Here is a 19332-nt window from a genome sequence, read left to right on the forward strand (position 1 = left end):
TTCCATGAGCTGCAGAGAAGAAGGTATATTCTTTCCTATTTGGGTGGAATGTTCTATAGATGTCTGTCAAGTCCATTTGCTTCATTACCTCCAATAATTCTCTTACTTCTCTATTAGGTTTATGTGTGATTGACCTGTGCCTTGGAGAGAGAGGTGTGTTGAAGTCTCCTACTACTAGTGTGTGTAGTTTGATGTCTGCCTTGAGTTCTAGTAATATTTCTTATGGGTGCTTTATGAATGCTGATTTTTGATGAGATCACTTAGACTCTGGGATTTTTACTAGGAAAGAATGAAATGAAATTATGAAAAGTAAAATAAATTACATCCTCTATCTAAAACTACTTGTTTTACTGTGGAAAATTTTATACATATTCTAAAGTAGACACTAGTACAGTGAATCTTGATTGATGCATCACATTCATTAAGATTTGGACACTTTTGCTAATCCCAGATATGATACTATTTTACCTCTATATTACGCATGCAGTTTTATAATTTTTCAATCATCATGCCATTGTCATGATTAATAAAATGAACAGTGGTATTTGGGCAGTATAATAAACTATTTTTTACCAAATTTTCTAGGTTGTCCTAAAAATTCATTTTTATCGTTGGTAGTTTGAGTCAAGGCTGAGAAAAGACCCTGAGGTGGGATCATGTTCACAGCATGGTCCATAGGTAGGCAGCACGCTCTGACTTGGGGTGCCATTTGACTTGGTTCTCTTTCTCCACGATCTCTGTAAACAGGATTCACACTAAAGTTGTTGTTAAACCTATGCTTACCATTTTCTACAGAGCCTTCACAAATTGCCATGTGTTCTTCAGATACTCAGGTCTCTGAAGCTTATACCTAACTTCTGTTTTTAATGATGCTTTAGTGGTTTGAAGGAATTTCTCCTCAGCCCAATAACTGAAATTTTCTCAATGTCTAATTTTCTAATGTCATCATTTTGCTTCAAATCAGTCAATTTTATCTCTACATCAATTATCTAAACATTAATAAAAATATTACCTCATTGTACTATTTCAGTAGTCAAAAATACAGTTTGAAAGAAAAGGCAGAGGAAATGTGTGATTCTTTCTTGCACATCTACTTAATCAACTGAAAAAAATATATATTCCTTGTGAGGTGGCAATTTGGGTTGAGCTCTGCCAGGCAGCTCTGCTGGTCTTGACAAGGGCTGCAAAAGTGGCTCTCATCATCTTGTGGATTTTTAGTGTATGAGGACTGGATAGTCCAAGATGGAGTCTCCCACAAGTGTTGACTCTCCAACCATTCCACTTCTCATGAAGCTTGGTCCAGTGAGTTCTGTGTGACCTCAGGGCTTCAACTGTAGCTACAGAGCCAGGCACTACAGTGCAAGCTGGTTTCATGCACCTGCTTGCTTCTGACATCGGCTGTCATTGGGCCAATGTCAAGGACATAGCTTGCTCACAAACACAGAGGAGAGAACGAGAAAAGAACCGTACCTCCTGAGCAGAGGCACGGTAATGTCACCAGTTGAAAGGACATGTAAACAGTATTGGAATGGTTTTACTGTAGCCACCTTGAGAAATAATTTGCTACACTAACAGCCACATGGTTAGTTTTCAAGTCAGTGTCTACCAACCACAATTATTTTTGCATGTCAAATGAGGTCCCACCCCTGCTTCATTTTTTACTTGCATTAATAGCCTTGTTATGAACTCCTGTGAGCTTACATACTCAAATCCAGTCACACTTTTTGAATTGTTCTTTCTAGTATCAAATTGCCCTTCTTTGAGTCAGTTGGGACACTTATTTTTGCTCTTGAATTTTTTCTATTTTATTCCTTAACTCCAGAATCGATTAGTTTCTGTGCACAACAAGATGTTCCTTATACACAAGATGTTATATTGTAGTTTTTCTGCCTCTGAAGAGGTACTGGTCATTCTTCAAAGAAATCTTGATTTTGTATAGAAGTTAGGGTTCTTAGTGTTGCATAGTCATTGTAAAGTTAAGGAATACTTTTAAATTTTTTAATTACTGGGGCTGGTCAGCTAGCTCAGCAGATAAAGCATTTTCTGGCAAACCTGAAGACCCAAATTCAGTCCATGCAACCCAGATGATGGAAAAAGAGAACCAATTCCTGCAAGGTGTCCTCTGACCTCCACCCATATGTACCCTGCCCCCAGCATACACACACCAAGTAAATAAATACATGTAAAAGCTTAATTATTGAGAAGCATAATAATGCATTTGGGTTGTGGTTTTAAATTTAGCATTTGATGATGACAAATGTGTTTTCCTTGTGCTGTGAAGAGTTCTTCAAAAATGCCTTCATGGTTTAGGAGCCCCACATGGAAGCATCTTTTCTGGTATTTTAGGGATACTGTTACCTCTCACCCGATGGAAAGAAAAAGATGATGCTCTGCCTGGCTTGTGGACAGTCCATGCGGGCAGAGAAGGGGTTGAAACAGCTGCTTCCGGGCACTCCATTCTTCTGTGTTTCCGGCTCCAAGCAGAAATCCTTGCCACGAAAGCCATTCAAGGTCATCAGCGTTGCCAAGGTACTTCCCCACTTATCCAGCTGAGCTCTGCTACTGCCCGCGCGAGGATGATTTGGAAACTTGGGTGCATTTAGATTGGCCTCACATCCAGGTTCACTTCCATGCGTCCACTTCATCTTCCTCAGAGGCACCATCCCATCCTGCCAACATTGATTCTTTTATTCTAATTGCAATTTAAATTGCATTTTCTTCTAATAGTTCTGTTCAGCCTTTGGAGTGAATCGGGCACTTTTGCTGCTGTAGGCTGCTGACACCTTTCCCTTCTCTTTGTGTAGCCTTTACATCGGCAAGTGACTTTGAGTCTTTGCTTAGCACAGCAGCATTTGCTCTATGTGGGTAGGAGAAGCTCTATTTTTATGAGCATGGTGCATTTCAGGGAGGATTTGACACGTTGTTGTTAGTAGCAGTTCAGGCTAGGTGGCAGAATTCATGCATCCATACCTAATACCATTTAGAAGCCCTAGGGGTGACAGCAGGGGACTAACTCTGCCACATTCTGTGACCTTAATTTTAAATGACACCATTTTAAAAAAGAAAATCCTCCCTTCAACTTGAACAGTGTTGTTGGAGGCTGCTTATTGGTTCCCAGCCGCCTGGCTAGCTTGGACCTGAAAGAATCACACAGAAACTGAATTAATTAAATCACTGTTTGGCCCATTATCTCTAGCTTCTTATTGGCTAACTCTTACATATTAATTTAACCCATTTCTATTAATCTGTGTATCACCACGTGACTGTGGCTTATTAGCTAAAGTTTCCAGCTTCTGACTCTGGTGGTGGCTCCATGGCTTCTCTCTGACTCTGCCCTTTTTTCTCCCACCATTCAGCCTAGCTTCCCCTGCCTACCTAAGTTCTGACTTGCTATGGGTCCAAAGTATTTATTAATGGTAATCACAGCACACAGGGGTGACTCCCACATCACCTCCCCTTTTCTGTTTAAATAAAAAGGAAGGTTTTGATTTTAACATAGTAAATTACATATAAAAAGCAGGTATCAAACAAGAATTACAGTTACAATATTTATATCTACTTTGTCTTTTATCATAGCTAAGGAAAACTGTAACTATAATTATAAATTCTTCAACTCCATCAAAGACTCCAGAAGGATATAATATTACCAAAGTGAACAGGAAGTGCATTGTAAGCAACTCCCGAAACTCTAGAATTGATAGAGACTTCTTGCTACCTGGACAATCACCCAAAAAAGTTCTTCTGTATTATTGGGGCATCCATCTTCAGCCTACAGGCCCATAGTATCCAGCAGACTTTTTCATGAAGCAGGAAATTTCAAAGACAGTTCTGCCTATATTGGCAGTTTGTCAGTCACTTTGTTTCTATGTCCTGCAGAATGTCTAGCAGACTCTTTCATGAAGCAGGAACCTCGAAGGATCATCTCACCTTTAGGCAAGTTCAGCAGTCATTTGTCTGTGGGTCCTGCATGTCCAGTTAAGCAGTCCAGGCAAGAACAGTTTCTTGCCCAAATGGCTAGCAAACTCCATAAGAAGTCTCTTCAATGCCTATCTTTCTCTTGAAGTAATTTGGTGCTTCCAGGAGCACATGTGTCTCACTGTCATGAAAAGTACTAAATTCTTAAAACACTTTAAATGCCATATTCTGCAGTCTTTGAAAAATTTGAAGAATTCCTATCCATCTGAAATACTTCTCTGTACATCTAGAAAATCTAACTTACATGACTACAAGCTTGACTACTACAAATGATTCTCTATTTATCTGTATTTCTTAATTATACATTACATTTTTAAATGAGATGTACAATCACAATACCTTAATCAAGAGCAGATATATATATATATATATATATATATATATATACACACACACATATAAATACAGTATAACAAAATAAACCTTAAATTTGTATCAATCAACCAAGATCAATACTAATGCAAATCTCTATAGCATATCACCTTTTAAATATAAAGAAACATTTATAGACAAGATTTAGGAATATGGGTGTAGTTTTCTCCATACTGCCTCCTGCTGATTGTTGGGTGTAATAATTTTTGGGAGTGTTCACAGCGACCTTTGTGGGGTTTTGTTTCATCAAACCACACCAGTCTCCATAGGTTCTCATCCTCTGTGGAAACAACAGAAGAGCCTCTTTTCCAAAGCAACATATATTTAGATCCAAATTTGGAAGTCATGATACCTTTATAATATACATGCTGGTTTAGCTTAACAGCCCATTTAATGAAATGTCTCTCTGTACTTATTCATAGTCAAAAAATTCAAAGATAGCCGGGCAGTGGTGGCACATGCCTTTAATCCCAGCACTCGGGAGGCAGAGGCAGGCGAATCTCTGGGAGTTCGAGGCCAGCCTGGTCTACAAGAGCTAATTCTGGGACAGGCACCAAAGCTACAGAGAAACCCTGTCTCGAAAAACCAAAAAAAAAAAAAAAATTCAAAGATAACACAATAATATACATAATCCAGACTCTCTGTGAATTTCATCTTTATATGGCCTGTTTTTACTCTATTACTTTTTAATATTTATTTTATTATCTTTACTACTTTAATCTATGACTGTCTATACTCTATCTCTTTAAAGACTTAATTCTTTTGTTAAAAACCACTTACTTCTTTTCCAAATATCTATACTCTTTGTCTTCTTTCCTCCAAGCCTATGCACATTTATCTAACATTGTCACCCATTTAGAGGTCTTTTATGTCTGAATCTGTCCTACTGTGTATCTGTAATTGTGTATCTTTGTATCTTCATTGTTAAGGGGTGCTTTTTTTTTAATTTTAGCTGCTTGTCAGTAGCTCAGGGTTATTACTGATTTAGCTCTTACAGCTTAAATTAAACCATTTCTATTAATCTATGGTTTGTTACATGGAGTTACCTTTCTTTCATCTTTATTTTTATTTTTATTGAGCTCTACATTTTTCTCAGCTTCCCTTCCTACCTCTCCCCTTCAACCCTCTTCCAAAGCCCCATGCTTAAGGAATGCTTCTTAAAATGCTAAGTGCTTTTTAAAACTTAAGCTGCACCATTACAAGGGTATATACATTACTACCTGCTTGCCCAATCCAGCCCAGCATGGCAGAGCTGCTTGCTGCCTCTGAGAGCCATGCACAATGCCACATCTCTAGGCATACAGCTGGTCCATGTTGTCACCAAGTAAGCTGTAGCATATTGCTCATAACTCCAATTCAAATGCTTGGTTTCCCCAAAGAGTCAGAGTTCATGCTAGCAGCACTGCCCACAGCCAGGAAGCTGCTGTTTTGAAAGTGCAAGTGGCTGCTACCACTGAATCATTAAGACCTCTCTTTAAAAAGCCATGCTTCTGCTTGCTTCTAGCAAACAGAAAGAAAATGCTGCTACCAAACCTGCCTACATAAGTTCTGCCTTGTTATAGGTACAAAGCAGTTTCTTTGTTCATTAATGGTAAACACAGCACACAGAGGGGTTTCCACATCACAGTGTAAAGAACTGGGGGTGGGGTGAGGGAAGGGTGGATTTAAACAGCAGAATAAAAAGGAGTTAATCCTAAAATGTGGTAGCCTGCCAGCCTGGTGTGCCCCTCAGAAGTCACCTGCCTGTCTCCAGACCTCACTCCTCTGTCTCCCAAAACTGGTTTTATACTAAAGATGAACAGTGACAGGTTGTAGTGAACTCACCCTAAGTAGTAACCTGGAAAGAGAAAGGAAGCAGTCATCTGGAAGCCAGAGGGTATTTGATTTTGCAGAGGTAACTGGGAAGGACCCTCTACATTATAATAGTTCAGTCAGGGCCTGTGCATCTTGACAGGCTCCTAGTCAGGACACTGGGGAAAGCTTTCTAAGGGATGTTCTACCCTCCTCCTTCATCTTTCACCAATGGATGGCCTCCTTCTAGAGTTGTTCATTAAGAAAGTATCTGTAGTGTTCATATTCCCTTACTTCTATCCCAGGTTCTCTTTGGTCCTGGTCTCCTTTCTTCCACAACCCAAACAAACATACAGCAACATTTAAGGAAAACCAAAGCAAGTCAGAAAGACAGACCAACTGCTCAAAAGTCAGTGAGAGGGCTAGAAAGAGAACTGAGAAATTTTGGCCCAACACTCTTCCTCCTCTACACCAAGTATCTAGAGTACATAAAGAAGACACTATAAAACGTAGGTCTACCACATACACACATATGCAGACTTTAAAGGGGAATAGAGATATGCCAAGATAACAAAACAGAAACAATTCAATTTGTGTAAATGATTATTTTTTTAAACAAACCAGGCTGATTTGTCTTCTTATGAAGCTGAAAACACTCTAAGATATTACGAAGAGCGTCTGTCATCTTTATGGATGAAGGCACGCACATGCACTACATTCCATAGTGGTGTGGTACCTTCCTACAAAAAGGCAGTAAAAATAATTGCATACAAAAATGGGGATGGATATCAGAATGGAAAGTTAATTATGGCTGGAACATTCCATGGGGTAAGTGGCTATTAATAAAATGTTGTATGTGTCCTTAGAAGTAATGGTGGTTGCAATTCTGGACAAGAAGTACCTCAAAGCTGAACAGCAAGCATCCCTGTTTACATCCACCAATTTAAGCTTATGAGTTAAAGATTTCCATTCTCCTAGAAAATTTTCCAACAAGATGGCTGGGATTCTTTCTGATGGTTTTTCTCTGAATATAAAGTTAGAAGCAATGTGAAACTAGCACCTTGGTTTTCAAGGGACCCCGAACAAAGATGTAAAGGAAGTGGGAAAATGAAACCACCAGGCTATCTTCACCCTCATGGTAAACAGAATGCCTTTTTCCTTCTTGTTCCCTTGCACTGCAAGTTGATTATCAACTGAATGTTTTTTGTTTGCTTTGGTTTGTTTTTTAATGCCCCTCACTTGGACATTAAATGCCCCTCATTCAGAGCTTCTGAGCATGTGTTTGTTGACAAGGCCTTTCACTTCACTTTTACATGGGGGCTGCTTAAGTTGTTAGAGACTATGTGACTGCCTTAGAGACTGTGTAGTCACTACAGAAGAGCCCCCAAAGTGATAATTCTGTCTCAACAACCCTCCGAATACTTTTAATAACCTATTTTATAGGTTTATACAGTATGGGGTTTTTTTATGCCAACTCCTCCCACCTTCTTGTCACTCACCTCTGGGGTTGGAAATAATTGGCTTTCCTTATTCAGGTCTGGAGAGATGGCTCAACATTTATGAGTATTTACTACTCTTGCAGAGGACATCAGTTTGGGTTCCACACCCCTACGGGTAGCCCACACAGTCTGTATGTAACTCCAGTTCACTAGGATCTGATATACTCTTCTGGCTTCCTGGGGCATCTGCACTCTTGGGCACACAGAGATGGACAGCCATAAACATAAAAACAAAAGTGAATCTTTTCCAAAATGAAACTATTGCTCAATGAACCAAGCAAAGTACAAAAGTTAACCCCAAGATTTACCCAAGGCTACAAGACTGGCCTCCTCTCTCTCTCTTTCTCTTTCCATCTGAGGGAGATGATACCCTCCTCCCAGTACATAGATCCGAAAGATTGAACTCAGGCCTTCTGGTCTGTGGCAGGCATGCTAAGTCTGAGCTATCTTGTTGGCCTACAAGACCAGCTTTTAGATTTGTTTTCCCATCTGCAAAATGGAGGGGATAATGTGTGAGAGTTTTGGTTAGAAAATTAATTATTTATTAATTAATTTGTTTATTTAAAACTGTTCACCCATTTGCAGTATTGCCACTTTATATCTTATAGTGTAACAAAAAGGAAGGAGATGTTACACACTTTAAGTATAACAAAAAGAAATACATGCTTTAAGCAAGAATGTCTCGTGGAAAAATATATCACTGTATATAAGCTGCTGGGCTTCAGCTTTGGAGCAAGGAATGTTCAAAACCAGGTGCAGCTCATATTAACTTAGAGAAAACAGATGTAAAAATTGCCTGTAATCAGAAATCAACATCCTAGTCATTCAGCATCTGTTTTCTGAAAATAAGGGCTTTACAGATTTCTACAGTGGCTGACAGCTTGTTATAATTTCAATGTCATCATTATTTTCTATTAGTGTTTTTAAAAAATTGTTTTTATTTTTCTGTGCTCTGCCTGCATGCAAGTGCACTTCATGCATGTTTGGAACTCTCAGAGGTCACACAAGGGCACTGGATGCCTGGAATTGCAGTTATCTGTAGGTGGAAGCCATCATGCAGGTACTGGGAGCAGAACCTTGGTTCTCTCAAAAGTAGTAGGTGCTTGTAACTGCCCAGCCAGCTCTCCTGTGCCTCCTATCCATTACTTACAACTTGTAGTTTGCAGCTTCTTGCAGAGTGCACGGAACGACTTGGACTCACTAGAGCAGCCTCCAAAATCTACACCAGAGATGGAACCAACATACTGACTTTGCGCGGCTTGGTTCTGTGGGCCATAGGTGAGACCCTCACCCAGAGATACCCTGAGACACAAGAGAGAAGCACGGAGTCTCTTGGGACAGAACAGACAGCTGTTCAAAATACCGAAGGTTGGTGAGCTTCTATGGGCATTAGTTGGTGATGGTTATGCTCCGTTATCAAAAAGTTAAATATGATTCATCCAATCACCACAGCAAGGATTTCAAAATTATACCAGGGACTTTTGTAAATGGTTCAGAGAAAGCGAGGTTCTCATAGAGTCCTTACCTTTCTTAATAAGTAAGTAAATAAATAATACATATTCTAGTTTTAGAACTGAACCAATAAATCAATTCATAAAATTGACAACCGTAGGTAATTTAACTGCTTTGTAAAGCACTAACATTGTTTTGTTCTAAAACTCAGACCCCAAATCAGCTGGGAGTAGGGAAGAACTTGCTAGATCAGCGCTGCTCTCTTCCCACTGTTGATGGGAAGGCCTCTGTCTTCTACTTTTCCTGCCCTCTTTTCGCTCCCTGACCTTGCTGCTCCCCCTGCTCTGTGAAGCTCTAGAAGCCCTAGTGGATGTTCCTTTCCTGCCAGATGTGATACAACAGTGTGCTTCTCAGTGTGAGATTTTCTACTCGGGTCCTGAGAGGCATGGTTTAGAGCTTATAAACTTTGGTTTGGGAGTCAGAATAGCAGGTTTCTAAGCTGAATGATATTGGTCAAGGTCTTGAACCCATCTCTACCTCAGTCCTTGTATCTCTATCTAGATTTACCAATAATCACTTTTCTTACAGACTTTTCATGAGAAGCAAAGGAATTAAATGCTGATTAAAAGAGAAAAAAAAACTTATCTTAAAGGGAATAAGAGATAGTTTATTCTGGAGTTCTTTTGAGTAACCAAAGCTAGGGAACATAGTTTTTTGTTCCCCCAAATTCTATGTTCCAACATGGAAGCTGTTTTATGGTTTCACAGGACAAAAAATGTCATAAATCAAGGCAAGTTTAAAATATATTGTTGGGTATATCACAGATGTGGTAAGCTTTTTTTTATAAATCTAAGATGCTTTCTTGTGACATTTTTAGCTTTTGGATTGGTGCAAGCTAATAATCTTGGTCTGTTAATAGCCTTTTAAATGTTTTTACCTACTGTCCACACAATGTTAGTTCAGACACTAACTGGGTGGGTGAGGAATGGCTGTTCTGGAGGGCTGGAACAAGCCCAAGATAAGATAATTACCCTCTGGACCTGCAGTTCTCCAATCCCTGCACAGTACTGATGTTCTAATTCGTCAGTCCAGCTTTCTCTTCAGGAGCTTTTGCTCACAACAGAATATCTGCTTGTGATTTTTGTTGTTTTTTTTTTCCTTTTTGTTCTATTAAAATAAAACACTACAGTATGAGAAACATTTTGTTCTACCAAAGATGGCTGGCCTACCAAGAGTCTATAAATTTCTCCCATCTTGTGAAAATGTAGTACGTTCCTGTTTGCCCCCTGCTGGATATCAGACATTTCTGTGCCTTGACCACACCCTTCCTTTCTTCACCAGCAGTGAATTAACCAGGCTGTGGGGTCTAGCTCCCACCAATGGGGCAAGACCACCTGAGTCAGAATAAGAACTAAGTGAACCACCATCCCCAATGTACTCGCTCACTCAATTCGGGTCATCTCGAACCCGGTTGCCAAAGTAAATAACCTACAGACTAGACTGTGTTTCTCTGTGCAGTTCTGGGAATATTCTTTTCTAATGGATGAGGCAATTCTAAAACCAAACTATGTTTTTCACAGAGACCAGGAGGTTCAAATCTAGGCACTGGCAGGTTTGAGTCACTGGGAAGATCAAGAGCTGTATCTCCCCACAGGGCAGTGGCGCTGGTTGTCACCTGGCCGAAAGTTGATAAACAGGAGAGACAAAAGCTGTGTGAAGCTCCTTTAGAAAGGGCTCGGTCCCAGCCACAAGAAGAGCAGCTCTTCCAATGTAATGGTATTTTTAAAAACCCCATCTCAGGGCAGGGGAGATGGCTCAGTGGGTCAAATGCTTGCTGTGCAGGTGTGAAGACCTGGGTTCAGGTCCCCAGCACTCATGGTAGTACACAACCATAACCCTAGGCTTGGGCGGTGTGGGCAGGTAAATTTGAGGCCTTATACGGCCAACCTCACTGAAAGAGCAATCACCAATGTCTGTGAGAGAGCCTGTTTCAAAATTAAGATGGATAATGATAGAGGATCATATTCCCAAACCAGCCTCAAGCAGACACATGTACCTACACAGGCAATCATGCCTAAACATATGCACATGCCATATAAATGAATAAAGAAGTCAATGAAAGAATCCAACCCTCTAAGGACATCATGTTGACCATTAATTTTCTCTACTTTAATTTATGAATGGACACATTCAAAACACAAATGGATAAATATGCACATATATGCATATTTATGTTCATATTTACTTGAATGAATATTTAATATTTTTTCATATAATTTATATTTGGTCCTTGTGAATATAAACATATATTAGACCAGTGCTTGGCTGGTATCTATCAAACAGTCATGACTTTATTTATTGTAAATGTGTACATTATGTTTGATTTTTCCATGAATTTTAAGAAGCAATGATTTGAATAACTTGTACCTGGATGGTTTTCAAAGCACATGGCTCTCCCTCTACTTAGTGTTAAAAGGGTAATCATCTCAAATGCAGTTCTTTCAAATTCCTTCTAAAAGTCTTCTTGAAGAACAGAGTAGCACAACTGCTCAGGACTGTCAGGAGGATGCCACTCCTCAGGATGACCAGAGGTCCTATTTAAGGCATCCTTTCTTCTCCCATATTCTAAAGCCCATCCTGGGGCAAGGTAGCGCCGTTCATGGTCTGCTCCTGTTTGGAGTTGAGTTTCGGCATTATGCCACTAATATCCACAGAAGAACTTTAAAGAAATAGCTGAAGTGTTTGAGCACGGTGCTTACAGGGCAGGAAGCAGCAAGAACACGTCTGCTAAAATCACTCAGCTCTGCTGCAACCCAGCAATGTCACTAAACTTCATGTGTTTCAGTTACTTTTTAAAAAATTTTCCATTTTAAAGTATCTGGAAGCATGTTCGATTCTTTGGTTGTCTGTGACATTTCTGACTAAATGTGTGTGTTGGCTCCAGTTTTCATGATAATTAAGGAAGTCATCAATGAAGAAGAAAATACTTTGAGCAAATGAATTCATAAAGGATATTCATTCATTATTAACTGACAAGACTAAACATGTTGCTTCTTTCCCAGAAAACTCAAAAATGAAAATGGGAAACAGATTGGATTGTTTGGAGGGCATAGATAAATCTTTGCTTGCCCAGATCCTCAAAAGTCCCATTGCAATTTGGGTGTCTTGTGGTGAGCCATTTCTGCCTCTAAATGGTAAGGTTTTTCTGTTTTTGCTTCCTTTTAGACAACATGTAAAAAGAGGGGGAAATAAGCTTTATGTCATGAAAAAATGAATAAAGTGTGTCTAATGTCACCATAAGGATATTGTATTTATGCAGAGAGCCAATCAGTCAATTAGTACTTGTGCAAAGACAGCTATATGCACATATTTACACAATTGCTTGTTTTTCTCTTACTGGAATGGTTTATTCTGCACCGAGAAGTGTCTAATTTAGTTGATAAAGAGATGCTTGGTCTATAAGGTGGAGAATAATGGTATCCATTAGAAAATAACAAATGAGTTTAATTCACACTGAGGACGACCTGTCTGCACATTTTCATTTTTAGGAATTGTACCCTTTAGGCAGTAGGTGGATGTTTGAAAAAATGAATGGTCCCAAGCCAGGCTTTCATCACCACCTAACAGTTAGTGGAAGCAGAAAATGAAATATGGCTATTGCATATGGTAAATCTATACAATAAAGCAGTTTTGATCGCCTTCCTGGCCCACCTCTGTTCCATACAGAAATGCCCTAAGCTTTCTCATCTTTCAAACAAAGCTTCTTTTAACAGCCCTTACCTCTTTTAATTACATCTTTCTAATTCAATCTGTCTCTCGAAGCAGAAAGTTCTTTTAAGTTATTGGTAGCTATGATAAGTTATTCTTGACAGAAGAACACTATGCAAAACATTATTTCTTTACCGTAGCTCCACAGAACTCAGAAAAATTAAAGAAACAAAACTGGCTAAAGAAGGACCAAATTTTGGCTGATTTAGACACCATGAGGCACAAGATGCGGCAGTTGAAAGGTCAGTGTGGATGAAGTTAGTCATTGTGTTTAATTCCAAATGGAACAACGGTTACCAATAATTATTTTCTACTGCTTGATACCAAATAGTTAGCCAGTGCATGCTACAGAAACATTATGCTGTGTAAGTTAGAACAAGGTGTAAAATCTAATAGCATAGCCATTTGGTACTGGTTTTAGATCTGTAAATTTTATATTAAAAGGAATACCCCATGGCTTGCATTTGCACTGAGAAAATTAAGGGTTGTCTGTCCTTGCATTTGAAAGGCTCCCTTAACTGACACTATAGAAACTTCAGGAATAAATAAAACAAGACCTACATATTTAAGCAAAATCTTGCTGTTATTTCTTGGTATTTTATTACTGGAGATAAAGTTTATTTATGGGACATTTTTCATTTTAGCAATTAGAGCAGAGCAGTTGTGAAATCCTCAAGGTCATGTTCAGTAAGCCAAGGACTCTCTTAATACAGCACGAGATATGCTTTTCATAGTCAAAGCTAACAGTGGCCAGTGTGTGTCCTCGTCCATTGTTCTCCCTGCAGAATCTCAGGTTCCTGACTTCAGACTGTTTCGAGCACTTGAGATGCAGGTGATTGTTCAGAGAGAATCAGTGTCCTGCGGACCGTAGTCTAGTAAGGAATGCATTTCAATCTTGGCTTGTGTCTTCAGCCCTTGAGTCTTGCTTCAACAACAGTGCATATAGTTCTCAATGTAGAAGGCAGCTCTGGCTTTGGGATAGCCAATATCCATTCCTTACCTGAGGAAGGATTCCGGCTATGAGAAAACTTTTTGTGACTACTCCAAATGTCTGCTATCCAACTACTAGACATTGTGACCTGAGTATTTGGGGACAAGTCCAGACTCAAGCTGGTATGTCACCTAAGTGCCAACGCCTCTCTAGTCTCCTCTACCAGAAGTTCTGCCACCATTCATCCAGGCATTCTCTACCAGGAAGCTGCAAGTCGTTCTTGTTATCACCCCCCTCTCTCCTTCCCCAAGCGAGTCTTTAGAAAAATCTTGTCCCCTGTGTTGCATTGAGCACTAGTGAATTCCAACCCCCTTAAGTCTATGTGCTGGTTAGTTTCTGTCCACTTGACAAAAAGTAGTCACCCAGAAAGAAGGAACCTAACTAAGGAACTGGCTTCATCAGCTGGGCCTATAGGGATGTCTGTGGGGCACTTTGTTGATTAGTGACTGGTGTCTGAGGGCCTGGTGCACTGGGGCTATGCCACCTCTGGCTAGGTGTTCCTGATTTTATAATAAAGCAAGCTGAGCAGGCCACAGGGAGTGAGCCAGCAAGCAGCATTTCTTCATAATTAATGCTTCAGCCTTCTGCCTTGAGTTCCTGCCTTGTTTTCCATCTAGAAGACTATAACCTTCAAGCCAGATAAACTCCCCAGGTTGCTTCTGGTCAATGTTTTATCATAGCGACAGAGAAGCTAACTGGAGGAGTTTCCTCTGCCTTTATCCAAATTCAAGCAGAGACTCTATGACTGGGTTAGTAGAACGGTTTCTAACTAACACATCTTCCGGCTTCAAGTCTTCACAGCGTCCTTCTGATGGTTACCAGCTTCCCTCATGTTGTTGTTTTCCAAAAACTGGGTCCTTCTCCCCTCTCACAGTTGGGAACTAAGAATAATACCGAGCACTGACTCATAATTGAAGAAGGCTTTCCTTCTTGGCCAAGAACCTGAGAACTGGGAGATAAACCTCAAATAAAGTCTTAAAGTTGGGGAATGACTGATAGAGTAAGATAAATGGAGGCGGGGGCGAGGAAGGAGAAGAGCCACTAGTGAGAAATAGTCCTGTCTTTCCTGCGAGCGAGCAGAGATTGTCCTGGAACTCGGGCATCATTTCCTTTCCCTCCTATGATTCCTTCAGGTTGTTACCATAGCAACTATCAACTGTACTGGCACAACAAGGTTGTCTTTTAGCATGCAGATGGGATTATAATAAAGACAGAGATTGATGGGAGGGACCACTCTGGCAGCCATCAATTTCAGTAAGATTTAAAAAAAAGATGTTGTAGCCTACGGCTATACATACCAACCTCAAAGAGAAGCAAGATTACAGTGGCTCAGCAGTCAGACCACCAACTCAGTACTCAGGCACTATGAGCAAGGGTGAGACTCTAGAGTTGAAACGATCGTGTGAAAACACAAAGGTGTTAAGGCAGCCCAGATATATAGGCTACTGAGGCTTCCTAGCACCCTTAGAAACAAGTCTGGCCTGTCTTCATGTGGGCCTCCATGATCTCACTGTCTATAAGGTCTGTTTCCTTGCTCACTCCACCCATGAGTTTTCTACATTTATCATATGCTTTCAAAATTTGGGGTGCTTGAGAAAATTTAATTCCCTCTACTTCAAGTTTCCCCCCTCGGACCCTCTTGGATTCTCCCTCATTGTTATTTTTACTTCTTTTCCAGGGGTCCCCCCACAATGCATTCTAATCCTGGGGTAAAGCAGTTTGTCACATCTTGAACTCCACCCCCATGGCCCTCAAGATATTATGGTAATTCTTTGTTCCCAGGACTATCCTCCTCAGATGAGAAATGTTCAGAAATGTTCCACTCTTCCAGTGTGTTCCTGACTAGTTTTAGAATGATTGAAAGGAAAAAAAATGAATGGAATTTCAATTCATTCACTGCAGGGAATCTTCCAAGCTTTACTGCCTTAAATGTGTAGAAAGCAACATTACTGAAAATAGCATCTGAAAAATCGCCTTTGCTGAATTCTGGTTTTACATTATGCCTCCAACTTTAACTCTAATTTGCAAAAAGACATTTAAATGTAATTTGGTATCAGCCACAGCACCAGCACCTAAACAGTTGATGCCTTGTCTGTTAGTGGAAGTCCATTATGGAGTTATCCACAGATGTCCTTTCTTTTCAGATTCAGTGCTCGCTCTTGTCTCCCCCTAAAAACCGGCATGTATTCTGCGGTTACACATAATTATATGGATTGCTCTCATGAAAAGCCTAGACTAGCTACAAGGATTAACAGAATAAATGGTAATCAAGTCTTAGCTGAAGCACAATTCATAAAAACTTGGAATGAGGAGGGAGGGAAGGAAGAAGGGGAAGGAGGAGGAGAATAGTCTCTAAATCATGATCTCTAGGCCTCAGACTCCTATATTCTGGGATTATAGACATCAACCACTGCTTAATTTTATACGTCTTGAGGGTTGCCTAGAACAGGAGGCATGATGAACGTTTGTTGGTCATTGCATAAAATACTATGTGCAAAAAACTATATTAAGCGAATTGGTTTTCATTTGCAAGTATGATCAGTACTATTAATAATAGTAATTATTTTGCAACAATTTTGTGATTGTGTAGCTTTTGTCAAATAGTTATTGCATGATTAACACATAATAAAAAATAAATATTGATACCTGCGTTTCTGAGAAGAAAATATATTTCCTAATTTGGCTTTTTAAATTAATTACTCTCAGTATTACAAATCAGAGCAAGTATTGCCTTTGCTGCATACGAACCAGGTGGATCTGATAGCCAAAATCCCTTCCCAGACACAGATATTGAAAAGGGTGGGGGTCCCAATAAGGGGTGGAGTGCAGAGAATTGATGAGCAGGGCCATGTGAAACAGCAACAAAGCACTCACACTCTCTAGCTTCTAAGAGAAAATTGAGAGCGGAACAAGAATCCTCTGCTTGTTTTTCCCAACTTTCAGTGGGACAAGACATCTGCTGTCAGGAGAGCTTCACCTCCTTCAGATGGAATGTAGGAGCAGGAAAGAGTCATGTCCCCAACAGCCTGCTCATCGCCATCCCCCGTCTCATGTCCCCAACAGCCAGCTCATCGCTATCCCCCAGTCTCATGTCCCCAACAGCCCGCTCATCGCCATCCCCCGTCTCATGTCCCCAACAGCCCACTCATCGCTATCCCCCGTCTCATGTCCCCAACAGCCTGCTCATCGCTATCCCCCCCCCCGTCTCATGTCCCCAACAGCCAGCTCATCGCTATCCCCCGTCTCATGTCCCCAACAGCCAGCTCATGGCTATGCCCAGTCTCCTAGAAAATAAAGTAGAATATGTAGAAACCATAACAAGGAAATTACATAATTTATACAGAACCCCTTTGCTTGGCTTCAGTTTATGCTATCTTTACATATGTAAATTACAATAGATTATGAAAAACTTTCCACTGACTGAAGCCTTTTGTGCATTTTCATGAGCATTATGGTGCTAATGTATTTGTTTGCTTAGGACCTCTAGAAGCAAGGTGACAGAACTGAATGCCATGTAATCTAGTTCTCGGGTTCCATTTTTCAGCGACTGCCCTTCAGCTGTGTAAATGAGAAGCAATTGCTGAACTCTGTGTATCTGGACAAAATGTGAATGTCCACGGTGCATTCTAAATATGACATTTGTTAGGGTATAATCCATTAAAATGTATGTTTTGTAAATTAATATTATCTGCACTCTGAGAATAAAATTGGATGAAAACTGACTATTTTTAAGGATTTGTGTTAAGATTGCTGTGGTTCAAAGCTCGTTACCTAGCAATGCCGTCCCTGTGACTTACGGACCGCTCCAATGATGCTTTTCCACATTCACAGACAGCACATGAAGCACGATGAGGCATGTTGTGTGCTTACTTCCCGGAGAAGCCATTGCCATCACTTATTTTTATTGCTAGACCATCTCATCAGTTTTAGCTGTAAAGACACACGGTCTTTATCCTCCGCAAGTCCTGAATTATTTTTAGAGCTTTGTTTGTAGCCATCATCTGAGAATCTTCAAATTGACAGGGTCTTGGCAGCAAAGTTGAGACTTTCATTCATTTTCCAGGCTCTCTAATTTACTCACTGGTTTGGCCGCCTTAGAGATCCTTGTGGAACCTTGGGTCCGCAGCTCCTGCCAATGTCCCCTTTCTCAATTTGTTTACTAAGTGTTGGGAATCGAATCCCGAGTCTTGAGTATGTGAACTAAGCATGACAGCACTGGACTGTGCCTTCAACCCTTTTTAATTTAGATTTTTAATTTTTTTTTTTAATTTTGAGGTGTGCTAGAATTGCTCTAGCTAGCCTGACTTTTACTCAGATAGGCCTCAAACTCGCCATCCTTCTGCCTCAGCCTTCATGAAAGCTTGGGTTTCTGTTATCTATATACCATTCACACATTCACAGTTCATAGGTATAATCATTTTCTTACCATCTTCCTTCCCTACTGAACTTGAAGCAGAGCTCACTGAAACAAAAAGTGCAAATGACATAAAACATGGCTTTTTTTATTTCAGAAGTTTAGAAAGCAGTAGGGGACTCGGAGCCGTACTCACCTTCAACTCAGAGAGAGAAAGCAATATCATATAAGCCTGACTGAAAATCCTATATAAGGATTCAAAGTAGTCGAGAAGGGATGCAAACACCCTAGTTACCACACTTAATAATTTATGCCTGCAGTTCTTCAGAACACAGTATTCCAACAAATACTTTCTCTTCCTCCAGCTTTTCAACAGCGGAAAGGACTCCGCAGAGGCGTCAGAAGCAAATTGTGCTCAGGGGGTGTTATTAGATAGAATAAAAAAACGGGGCTCCCATCTCTTCTGTTAATATTATTGTAGAAATACTTAATCCCTAGGCTGTGAGGCTAATTGTGGGGGAAGGCTTGTTATTAGTGGAAAGAACAAAACATATGCTCTGAGACTGGAAGAAATGATGGGAACCGAGTGAGGTCGTGAATTCTATTTGACTAAATTACTGCTGAACCAGATCGCAGATGCTGTGTGGGGGCCAGGTGGAAGTCAGCACGCTGTCTTCCTTTTCCATCTGTACAGCCACGGCCATTTAAAGCCTACACTTGAATATTGCTAAATATTATCACCTTAGTCATCTTGGCTTCTATGATATTTTTAGTATTTTATAGCCTATTTACTGCCCCTGGGTGGAACAATTTATGCCTGGAAAGTCAGTCCAATTCCCCTAAAACTTGGAAACCTACCTTCAGAAGCAACATCTTTTCCTTCCTCTTTCCAGGGCGGCGAGTGGCAGCCCGTCAGCCAGCCACCATGGTGCCCACCCAAAGCCCTCTGCAGCCGGTAGTGATGGAGGGAGGCTGGACAGAGCAGACTCAAGAGGAGATGAAGCTCATGGAACGTATCCGAGAGACCGAGGTATGCTCCTTGGGGTCCCAGACATTAAGGACTCTGCCCCTGTTAGCAGCATTTATAAGTATCATGTTGAATTTTTAAATCACGCTATTAATATGCTCTC

The 19332-nt window shown here is 40.4% G+C and overlaps 1 protein-coding gene across 1 annotated transcript in view; it reads left to right on the forward strand.

Annotated features, from left to right (window-relative positions):
* Dcdc1 (doublecortin domain containing 1) overlaps positions 1-19332 on the forward strand; it is a 305860-nt gene that overhangs the window by 271911 nt on the left and 14617 nt on the right. The window contains 6 exon segments of the mRNA XM_005364457.2: positions 2347-2529; positions 6763-6966; positions 8804-9005; positions 12152-12283; positions 12998-13099; positions 19096-19232. Coding sequence (XP_005364514.2) covers positions 2347-2529; positions 6763-6966; positions 8804-9005; positions 12152-12283; positions 12998-13099; positions 19096-19232 — 960 coding nt within the window.

Source organism: Microtus ochrogaster, assembly GCF_000317375.1.
Source record: "Microtus ochrogaster isolate Prairie Vole_2 chromosome 14 unlocalized genomic scaffold, MicOch1.0 chr14_random_1, whole genome shotgun sequence".
Classification (NCBI taxonomy): Eukaryota; Metazoa; Chordata; class Mammalia; order Rodentia; family Cricetidae; genus Microtus; species Microtus ochrogaster.